The 12031-nt window shown below is 37.0% G+C and overlaps 1 protein-coding gene across 2 annotated transcripts in view; it reads right to left on the bottom strand.

The window, feature by feature from the left end:
* Positions 1–12031, bottom strand: part of UVRAG (UV radiation resistance associated) — a 328593-nt gene that overhangs the window by 291359 nt on the left and 25203 nt on the right. For both annotated transcript variants that reach the window (XM_073215998.1, XM_073215999.1), the window contains exon 2: positions 1496–1613. In XM_073215998.1, the coding sequence (XP_073072099.1) occupies positions 1496–1613 (118 nt within the window). The remainder of the gene's footprint in view (positions 1–1495; positions 1614–12031) is intronic.

The following is a 12031-nucleotide window of genomic DNA, read 5'->3' on the forward strand; positions in this document are numbered from 1 at the left end:
TATGGGGAAACACCATCATTAATACAAGTTTTTCATTAGTAAGAGGTTCTCTAAAATCTGTCTTGTCTTCTGGTTTCTCCTCAGTGAGCTGCTTGGGGGTTTGGTTCTCCTCTGGGAGGACAAAAGTTTTGTTCCAGGTTGTGAGCTTCTTGGAGAATTAGAGACATTGTCTCCAAGCTCCAGGAAGGAGTAATCTCTGTAGAGCAGGTGGGCACATTCAGCAGATATTTCAAAAGTGTCAAAAACCTGCTGATCATCCCCTGTCTCCAAAGAAAAGTTTAAAAGCACATAATCCCCAGGCCATTTGTCAAGTGTCTGGTGACCCCTGGAGCTCTTATTACACACGTGCATATTCTGTCCACCTGTGCTAGGAATGATGCTGGGGTATCAGATTATCCCCAGTGCACCTTGTCTTCCATTTGGCTCTGGATCTTCACTGCAGGTGCAAAGCACAAGGCAGGAAGTGTGCCCCCAGCTTGTCTTGGAGGAATTGGATTCTATTAAAATGAAACCATTAAAGCTTCAAAAAAAAAAAAAAAAAAAAAGCTGTTAAACAACTACTGCTTTAATAATGGTTTTTTAAAGTAATTAAAACCAAAAAGATAAAATGTCATTGAATTTCTCCTTACCTGAGAAAATTCAAGTCCATTAGTACCTCTTATTAAAATAACACTACCTTTTGTTAATATAAATAGATCTTTAATCACATTTTACTAAGCGTTACACTTATCTCAATTGATCCATATAAAAATCTATCTTATAGACGTCATAAGACATTATCTCCACTGTATAAATGGGAAAAGTGTGGTTCAAAATGTGTGGTATCTGTCCAAAGTCACACAGCTAGTAAATAGCTGAGCTAGAACTAGTATCTATGTATTTTCAACCCTAATACAATATTTCTATCACTATGCCATGCTTTCTCTCTTATACTAGCCAACATAAGTCAAATGATTATATCAAAGTACCTTTCATCCAATATGTATTCAAAAGATGCTTGCCATTTTGAATCAAATATCTGGACTACTCTTAGAACTGTCACTTATGGAAGAATCCACAGTACAACATGTGAAAATGAATTCAAAGAAACCATGCTAGTCTTCTAAAATGACCCCATATACACAAGGAATTACATATATGAGAAGATATAAACTAGGTCCCAATTTTACTATATTAAACAAAACAATTATATAAAGAAATGCAAATTAGTACTGTATACTGGACTCATATAATCTATTTTAAATGAGTACCTACTGGAATACAGATATTAATAGCTAAAATTCATAAAGGAAATATAAACATCAATGTAAGGCTCAGAAACCCAAAAGAACAATGCAAAAGCCATGTTTCTTTAATATACCTAACAACTGCTCATGAAATATTTTAGCTTTCCAATGAGCAATAACAGCAAGGGGCTTTGATAATCACTTGTGTTACAAAAAAGTAAAAATGAGATATAATGATCTGTGGGTATCAAGCCCACCAATTCCCTTACCTTTATATATCTTTTCAGCATTACACAAGTGAAGTGTGAAGTAGGTATCAAGGAGTTGATGGCCATTTTTACTAACAATGTTCCGAGCAGCAATGTTCCGAAGATGTCTAAGACGCCGCTAAAAAATAACAACAAAAAAAGAACATTCAGCGTCTTCCTCCTATAAAAGTTTCTGTAAGTCACAATTCAAAAATGAAATACAGTAAGTTGTCCTGGTCATTTATTTGTTGAACTAGCAACCTTAGCCCAGTCTCTTATTTATACCTCAGCATCCCCTCTGTCAAATAGGGATTTTACCTGCCCTATGAAATATTTTTGCAAAGCATAAATGTTGTATAAGGGCTCTATTCCCATAGAATAGTGTTAGTATTTCCTGGAACATTAACTAGTAATTTGCTTTTTTCCCCTTCAGAAGGATGCTGGTAGACATGCCAAGTCCATTTCATACCAACAGAAAATCAGCACTTACTACATATATACACCCTTATTCCTACTTCAGTCTAGATGCCAGATCATCAGTACAAACAAGAAAAGACGCCAAAGCCAAAAAATAACTCACTGGTCACTCCATCTAGCCAATAACCCAACTATTATAAGCTTACAGTCTCACTTGACCAGCAGCCAACCAATCTCTACTTCCTAATTAGGCCTCCTTCCCAACAATGTCTGCAACTAGGATGCATGAATTATTTGGAGTCACAAGTGTTAGAAAGGCAAAAGCTCCATAAGCAACAGAAGAAATCAACAAAAACACAAAATGATGGATAGCCAAATCATCTCCTACCAAAAAGAGAAAATGTTAAGTCTGAGCACATCAGATTTATTCCCAAAAGCTAGTCCCCCATGTCAAATGATTATTCTCAGAGCTTAAAATAGAAACCAAGTGTTCAGTTTTAAAATATGCTAAAAACTCCCCAGGCTGAAAGACAGCCCACTCTACTGAGCTAAGTCCATCTTCAGTTACACGTGCAGTCAACCAGAACAGTACAGTTCTTTCTTTTCCAGCACAAACCAACCCAATCCTCTCTCCCAATCTAGAGATTAAGATGCTTTGAGAGAGAAGGTTATTGTCTAATAAATTTGTTTAATCCTCTAAGTATGAAAAGCCCCAAATGTATTTACAATAAGTCCTAGGGCTTAGTCTAAAAGACTAATTTTTCCATAGTCTGTCAATGTTTTCCATTTCATACCCTGGAGTATAGCCACTATTTCTCCTACTACATATATTTCGTTAGTCCTCTCAGTTAATATTTCAAAGAAACGGAAATCATTGACTATGTATACACAATAATCACATCTACTTTGCTCTAAGTTTGCAATCTTGGTTCTCTGTTCAAAGGCTTGAAAACATACCAAAACCTCTAGAATAAAGTACAAACTTCTCACTATTGCTTTCAAAGCCCTGTGCAGTCCAACATCTCCATATCCCACCCTTACTTCCCACTAGGTCTTACACATGCCAAACCCCAGTCATACATGATTGCTTAAGATTCCATGAAAAATATTATGCACGTTCCTAGCTCCATGCTTTGCTAACGCTAGCCTCGCAATCTAGAGTACCGTTCTGTTTAATGAGATCCTATTTCTACCTCAGCATTTAGGAGTTACGATTCCTCCTTCCTCATTCTCTAACTGGAATTATGGCTCCTTTATTTGAATTACTAAGAACTCTGCTTCTATCTCTACTGTAACACTTATTTCATTCAGCCTTGTATTATAAGTAGTTGTTTACGATTATCTTCCCTATTAATCTAGGAGAAAAAGACTTGGTGACAGTGATCATTACCATCACTATACATACTGTTAGCATTTATTAAATGCTTACTATGTGTCATGTACTATGCTAAACACTTCATACATATGGATCTTATTTAATCCTCATAACAACCTTATGAGGTTAGGATTATTCATTATCACTTATTCATCTCTTTATCCCAACATTCCTAAGTGACCAAATATAAACAAAGAAACAAAACAGTAAATAATGAGGGGTATCTCAAAAGAAGGAAAAAGAAAAAGCAAAGGGGTTATACCTGTAAATATAGATGTATATATGTATACACTTACCTCTCCTATATCTATATATTCCTAATAGATACAATATAGTCTTTATACTCCTCTATTACTACAGAGGGCAGGGCAATAATCTATCCTTCAACTCAAGAAAATAATTTTATGACAAGTACAAGATAATGGAACTGACTGTCTTACAAAGCAATATGAAGGGCTTGGACAGAGACTGAATCTATAATGGATGCATGGAGATTGCTGACAAGATGGTCACATTATGTAGGAAGTTAGTACAATCAGCTCCAAAGGGACCTTCTGACTCCAAGCTCTAGGATTGTAAAATCAGCAATGGAGTCCACAAACACTCAACTGGATGGATTACCAATGTTTCATTATTATTTCTGTGCTTCCCTCCACCCACATGGCTAAAGCAGAACCAAGCACATCAGGGCATTTTATAGGAAGGTTTACAAAGACACAAAACTCCTCCACAAAGTAACCACCTACCATTAAAAGTGTGGACTTTGGGTGTATGACTTTTTGCCTTTTCCCTTATTTTATTTATTTCAAAAGCATTGAAGTAAATATTCTCATTAAGCTATGATTAATTAAAATGTACGATGCTCCCAGCAGCTGGAACAAATGAAGATAATCAATTCTTCATGGGTAAATTACTGATATAATCTGTGAAAGACTATAAATGTACACATGAGCCCTCTTATGCCCTTTGTCTTGAATTCTTCTTTAATAATAATCATTCTAATTTTATTATACAGTTTGTATTTTTTAATGCTAAACTGTAATAAAGTGGGGTTTAACTAATAATAATGTGCCAATGTTATTTTTTAGTTTGACAAATGAAAAATGGTAATGTAAAATGCTAATGCTAGAAGAAATGGAATGAAGGAAATTCTCTGTATGGTCTTTGCAAATTTTCTGTACATCTAAAATTATTCTAAAATAAAAAGTTTATTTTTTAATTTTTCAGAATTAGTAGGAGTAGAAGAGGAACAAAAAGAATGCCCATAACACATTTCCCAAGTATTAAATAGAACTCCTCTCCATTTCTACCATTCACCTCCTTCCTTCTACCAGTCTCCCAACCTCCTTCCTTCCTACCCTTCCCCTAAAATTTAATGCAATTAAAAAGAAACAGAAAGGTTAAACCAAAAACTCAAAACAATGATTTAAGGGAGTGAGAATAGGTTGGAGGGACCATAGATAAAAACAAGACATCTCCGAAACTTGTTTATGTAGTTTTGACTTCTGTATCATATAAACATTTTACATACTCAAAAAAATAAAGTTAAATCAATAAGGAAAAGTTTAAACAACTAAACCCAGTCCACAATATAATAGCAATACCAAAAATTACCACCAGTTTCAGGAATCATTTGCCCAAATTACTACCCTATGATCCAAAGAAGTATTAAAGAAATCAGAGTGACCTGAAGGATCCTCTCCGGTTCTCAATCCCAGAAGATTTATACTTAAAAAATTACATGTAACTAATTATACCTAATATGGAAACATGGTTAGTTCTAGACATTTGCCACCCTCCCTAATTAGAATGTAAGTTCTATGAAGGAAGAGGCTTTATTTACAGTTTTATCTCTAGATGAGTACCTAGCAAATAGACACACCATTAATGTTTTTGAATGAATCAATAAATGTTTTTGAATGAATCAACCTGTTCAAGAGTCTTGGTATGACCTATGCCTTGCAATGGTCCTGAGTAGCCTGGAAACCTAAGTGGATTCTGACCCCACCCACAAGATAGTGGGACCTAAGAATTGAAAGTAGGGTAAAGTCTTAGCAGTACTTCTGGCCTACAGCAAAACCTCAGGACTCACCTAACTTCAACTGCTCTAGGGTATATAATCCCATGGTAATTCATGACCTAGTGGCACCATCCAGCATAAATACACTGCTCTTGACCTTGTCTAAATAGAATCAAATATCAGATTATCTCTTCAAATGGTCCATCTAAAGATAGCTAAAAATCAATCTGTCTTATGATCTAAATTGGCTCAAGTATCTCAGAAAAGTAAAAATATTCTGAATAATTAAAATCTACACAGATTTTAGAATTACTCTTTAAGATAACATTTCATGTAATTTTCTTTACCAGCAATCTCTTTAAACTTTCTCAACTACTCTATGCTTTCATGGTTATAAAACACTCTTTGCGTATTGTGGGGAAAATGGAACTTTCTGACCAGGATTCCTGCCTGGCCTTAGTAGCGTCCATTGTGTATATAATAAGAGGCTGTTTGCACATTTATGAGATGTTTACTGGCGACAGAGCCATTGGTAAGTCATGGAAGTACCTTCCCAGCGGAGGGGTAGAGAGGAAATACCCATTCTCTCCTCTCCCTGTGTTCCTGGTACATAATTGGTCAGGCATCTGCCAGTCACCAGAGTTCCTCCCCCTGCTGGAGCAGGGAAGAAGGGTGGGAAAGCCATGGAGGCCCACTGCTCCTGGAGAATTAAGCCTGAGCATGGGAGCAGATAGTCTGGTGAGTGGGGAGCAAGGAGATACTGAGATCTACTGCCTAGAGGATTAAATTCGTGCTAGGGAGCAGAACCTGTAGCCAGCCTGGGGAGCACATTCAAGCCAGCTGCTGCGTGTACCAAGCTGCCTGTGACTGCCGTGAGAATACACATGGCAGCCCTCTCTACCCCCAACTTTTTGCCACAGCCTTTATTCAGTCTTAGCAAATTCACAAAGAACTTGCCCCATGTGGGGAATCCCCCCCCTTCCCAGAGCTACATGTATCATTCTTCAATGGCAGCTGTAGGCAGCCAAGTTGTGCTCTAACAATATCCACTCCCAAAACTAAAGTTGAAGAGATTTTTTTTTGGTATCATTAATATACAAATATATGAGCAATGATGTGGTTACTAGATTCCCCCCATTATCAAGTCCCCACCACATTCCCCATTACAGTTGCTCTCCATCAGAGCAGTAAGATGCTATAGAGTCACTACATGGCTTCTCTGTTAAAGCTGAAGAGATTTTACTTTTTAAGTTAGAATTAATATGGCTTAAAATCTTTGAATCACTACCTATAAACATTCTATACAGAGGTTTAAAACATTCTATGCAGAGGTTTAAAGCACTCACTAACATACAAAATTTAAATCTCCAACTCAGCCTTTTTTGGAGGATTGATAGATGTAATTAGAACATAAATCTACCTGAAATGTGAGCAGTGGGTAGAAGACCAGTATGACTCTAAATTCCTCACCTTTTTCCAAATCTTTCAAATATAAATTCTAAAACAAAACAAGTGGCATGCTTATAGATTTGAAATACTTGCTTTAGTAAAAAAAAAAAATAAGAATTACTCATTAGTAATGATTGAAACTGGTGCTTCCAAAGAACCTAAAATTGTTGTTTTTCTTGTTAATACTATACTACTAATGTTCTTAGAAAAATTCTTTAAAACACAGCAGCAGTCGAAAGAAAAATATTTTGTTTTGTCCTGCCTACTACCTGTTCAAAGAAAAAGAAAAAAAAAATTTTCCTTTGCAAAACCACCCTCCCCTACTATCAATCCATATCCTTTCTGTAAAATTAACTCCACCTCCAACTCAAAGGATGTTCATATGACTCAGATCAGCCCTATCAGTACATTCCACCCCCGACCATAACATATGATTTAATTAGAGCCAATGAAAGACCCAGAAATTACATGAAATTGTTAAGAGTTCTTCCTCCCCCCTGAACAAAGGGTTAGAGATGCTGGCAGCCATCTTTCCATCACCGTGAAACCTGAGAATAAGACCAACATGGAAGGGAGCAGAGTCAAGATAGGTGGGATTCGGGCCCTGCTGACAATTTGTGTCTGGATCAAACTAGTACCTATGAACACCCTCCTAGTACCTACAAAACTATCAAAGATTCCAACTAGATAAGACTTGTAACCATTTATTAAGAATTCATCCCATGACAGGTTAGCATATGAAGAAAACATTTTAATTTAGTAGCAAAGTACAAAGAAATGTTTCATTTTCTTAAACATCCCCATATTTTAGAAAATGATCATTTCTGATAAGTCAAATCCATTTTCGTTGATAAAATTTTGAACCTCAACATGGGTGACAGCACAGCTTTAAAAAATTGTCAAATCACACACCAGAACTAAGAAGTCCAAAGCACTTTTCACTAGTGAAATATGTCACTGGGGTTCCACATTCCTCCCAGTTTTACCTTTCCCTTGCAGACATCTAAAATTTTTTGGCTTCTGAAGTATAATAATGACCAAAGAGAACGAAGGTGTCTTTGATCTTGTGCCTCATCACTGCTGGAGAGTGATTCAGGGAGGCTGATGGACAAAGGAGTAGGATTAAATGGCTCCCACTTGCCCTCCGTTCCCTATAACCCTTGCCTCAAAAACAAAAGTACTATGGTTCTTAGATATAATCACTCCACAAATCCCCACAATCTCCAAACTAAACAATCATCCCACACACACTTATATGACTCCCAAAGCCACAGACAGGTATTTTCAAAACAAATTTCAAATCTAATTTGTTTAATCTACAGGAACTATTACAACTGAATTAAATAATCAATAATCTATAGCCCAATAGAAGAGGGGGCAAAACATATAAAAGGACAGACCACAGAAAAAGAAATGGAAATACCCATTAGGCATATGAAAAGATGTAAAAGCACTCATAATTAGAGATACGCATATTAAAACAAACATTCCACCTTGTAACAGACTGTAGTTGCCAAACAATGGTCACACCAACACATCCCATTCCACGTGCTCGCTCACGTAACTCCTCCATTACAGTGTGGGATCTAGGTTTCCTCCCCCTTACATGTGGGTACGCCTGTGACTATAACAGAAATTATACTATATGGCTTGAGAGTAAATCATAAAATAGCTTGGTTTTCTTAGGATTCTCTTCTTTAGAGCCAGTACTGTGAGGAAGGCAAGCAGCCACCTGGTGTAGAGAAGGGAATGGCAGGGTGAAGCAAAGAGAAAGTCTAAGCTAGCTTGACTAGCCAGACACCGGAACAATGGGCAGAGGAGCCTGAGACTGGTGAGCAAGATATAACAGCAACTGGGTGGAACTAGACCAAACCAAGATGACATCTAATTTCACCAGGAAGAGACCTCTAACTTCATTAAAATGTCATTTACGTAGTAAAAATCACTCCCATCAGCGCCTTGACAGTTTACAATTGTCATGACAACCCCAGAAGAGCCCTAATAAGGAAAACACCCCCTTTTCCAAGAATCTTGCCAGAGAAATCATGACTATTCCACCCACTGCTTTACATGCTCGTTGTACTTCCAATAAAAGAACTAACAGACCACCAGGGAGGGGCTGCTATGCCTAAGGAGTAGTCCACTCCACTCTGCTGTATAATCTATACCTTCTACCTCTTAATAAATCTGCCTCATGCTGCACCTGGCATGTGTTTTATTTCTATCCTGTGTGTAGCCAAGAACCCTTCATTGCAATGGAGGCCCAAGGGCTAGGGCCTCCTGCTTTCTCCTCTAACACTGGTAAGGACTTCTCCACAGCCTTAGCCAAGATGCCAGATTTGGCAGGACATACATCTCCCCTGTACGATCTGCCAGAAATGACATCAAGTAAAGCAGTGACAAGTTGTTCCCACCACAACTGAACCAAACTAAATATTTGTGAGCAAAACAAATAATGATGTTGTTAAAAGCCATTGAAATTTTTGTTTGTTACTTAGCAATAGAAAATGAGAGCCATCTGATAAAACAGCCAAACTATTTTAGGCTCTGTCAGGATTGACATGAGTAAGGAAAACAATGTTGGTGAAAGTAAATTGGTCCAGTTTGGAGAAAGGGTAATTTAGCAATGATTATCAAATTTTAAATTGCATATAATATTTGACCAAGCAATTCCACAAGTCACAAAAATGTGTGCAAATATGCTTAATCCAATATTGGCTATGAAAGTAAAAACTGAATAACCACTCCAAAACTGTGATATTTTCATGTAATGGAAAACCACATTACCATTAAAAAAAAACAAAGTGCTAATATGGAACACAAACAAAAGAGCAAGAAATTTCAAACATTCACATAAAGAAATATTACTATATACTCTTCATGATATAGTTTAAGTACTGGCCAACTTGATCTATCAAGGGTCACAGAGTATTTTAAGCTTGTAGGCCACATCCAGTCTCTGCATATTGTTTCTTGTTTATTTACAGTCCTTCAACAATGTTTTTTTAAAAAAAACCTCTCTTAGCTTGTCAGTTGTTATAAAAATCAATGATTATCGGCCATAGTTTGCTGACCCCTAAGGGAATTACAGGTATTATGAGGTAATTTTTTTTAAATAGCATTTGATTTGGAAATGTAGTCAAACTTGTTCTGGGTACCTTCCGCCCCCTTTCCTATTCTTAACGCATTGTTGTTTTTAGATCAGGCATTTATTCTCAGTCTGGGACCAGGCTAAACAGCATACAAAAACTAAGAAAGCCCAAGTTGTTTCAGGTAAACTCAGATTCCTGCTACTTTGGTATATGCTTTTGAAGGACAACAAAAGCAAACATGGGAGAAAATTCACGTTCCACATTCCCACTGAAGGGAAAAATGCTGAGTTAATCAAGAATTTAAGCTGGATAAATCTGACAAGCCTTTTTAATTATACAATACCCCTTCTATATTATAGCTATTCCAGTTCACCTGTTTTTTGTAATCTTTTGATCCCACCTGAAAGACTCACTGTAAAAAATTTTAAAAGAACACAAAAATGCTTTAAAACTAGCACTTGGGGTTAATGGCTATAAGCAAATGGTGCCAACAGCCAATGTTAAAGATTTAAACAACCCACCAACTCTAATCTCTCATAAAATATATTATGGTTACAGTCCCTAAATGAGCACTTTCTGACACAAATCACAGTGTACAAATTAAAGCCTTTATTTTAACATTACTCTACTCTCACCCAATCCTATAATTTAATTCATCCATTTACTAGGCACTACTAAATTATAAAACAGGCTTCTCCACAGGAAAAGACAAATACTTCTCTGAACTGTGAACAGTCCTTATACATTTTGGCTCTTGGTTCTCTCTCTCCCCTACCCATCCCCAATCTTGACAGAAGGTCCAAACTTGCCCTTTTTCCTCCGTGTTTCCTCTGGGTAGTGTTGTTCTAAGAAACTGGCCTTTCTAGTGACAGATTTGGTATTGTCCTCTGCATGTGTCTTTCTCATCTTCCATCTTTCACTCCTTTTTTTCTTCTATTTTATCTTGCTGGTTTTCCTTCACAGACTATGCTGGGAAACATGGGGATACAAACAGGGCAATCCCTGATTTCAAAGTATGTTATCTTACTAAAGACCTGGAGTCTGTGCACACAAAAAGGCCAATTTGAGGTAAAAATATCCAACAGTATACTGTCAATGAACATTTATTAGAGAGCTGTTATTTTAGAAATGAAAGACCATAGAAAGACACAGAATTACATAGGATGATCTGGTAGATAAAAACTGGAAGCAGAAAACAGCTGTCAGTGGTCCAAGCCTTTAGAGTAATAGCCTGCTGGTAATTCCTTCAAAATAATTGGGGTAGGGGAGGGAGAACAAGTGAAAGTATAGAAAAAACAGGATCTTCCATGAAGTGACAATTATTGAAGCTGGACAACAGGTTCACTCTTTCGAAGTTCATTATATAATGCATTTCAGCATACATTGATATATACAATACATATTTCAATTTACATATTTCATTATTCATTAAATTTCTCATATAAACATTTGAATTAGGAACAGAAAGAAAGGATAAACCCATATAGAAGGCTAAAGAAAAGATTGGCTTAACAGGGAGACTAATTAAATAATGGATGTGGGTGAGAATATCAAAACTGATAAAGGGACCCAACACTGATATGACCTCAAGAGGCCTGCAAAGGGAGCTCTCATGCCCTGCGCTCCTCCTCAACTGCACACCCCACTGCAAGGAAGAGATAAACACCTTGCAACTTATACTATTTTGGCCATATTACCACGGGGTGGTAGAAAGGAAGAGTTTCTGCCTCCCGTTTCCCAACCAACAGCCCAGCCAATGAGAGAGAGAGAGACTGTTAAAATTCAGCGGATAAGACAACTAAGCCTGAACAATTTGTAAGACCTGGTCCTCAAAAGACTGAAGATACTTATTTCATTAGTTCTCCAGAAAAACCTACGCTAGGCACACAAGGAAAGATAAAATTAGTAAAAGAAACTTCTGTCACGACAATCAAAAGATAGTAATCCTTCTGCCACTTACCTCACCCAAGCAGTGTGATCTCTACTGCCGAAGGGACTACTCGAAGGACAAGCATCCATGATTTTTTGACCAAAGACAGTAGACTGCCTATGTCAATTGATTCACCACCAGCTACTGCTGATAGCAGCATCACTGCAGCATCCAAGAGAAAAGTGTCCTTCAGTTTTTAAATATGAAGCCTTTATTTCTGAAGTAACAAGACACCCAACTATAGGAATCATTTTTTTAAATATTTAAGGAGACT

The sequence above is a fragment of the Manis javanica genome, chromosome 11 (genome assembly GCF_040802235.1).
Source record: "Manis javanica isolate MJ-LG chromosome 11, MJ_LKY, whole genome shotgun sequence".
Taxonomy (NCBI): domain Eukaryota; kingdom Metazoa; phylum Chordata; class Mammalia; order Pholidota; family Manidae; genus Manis; species Manis javanica.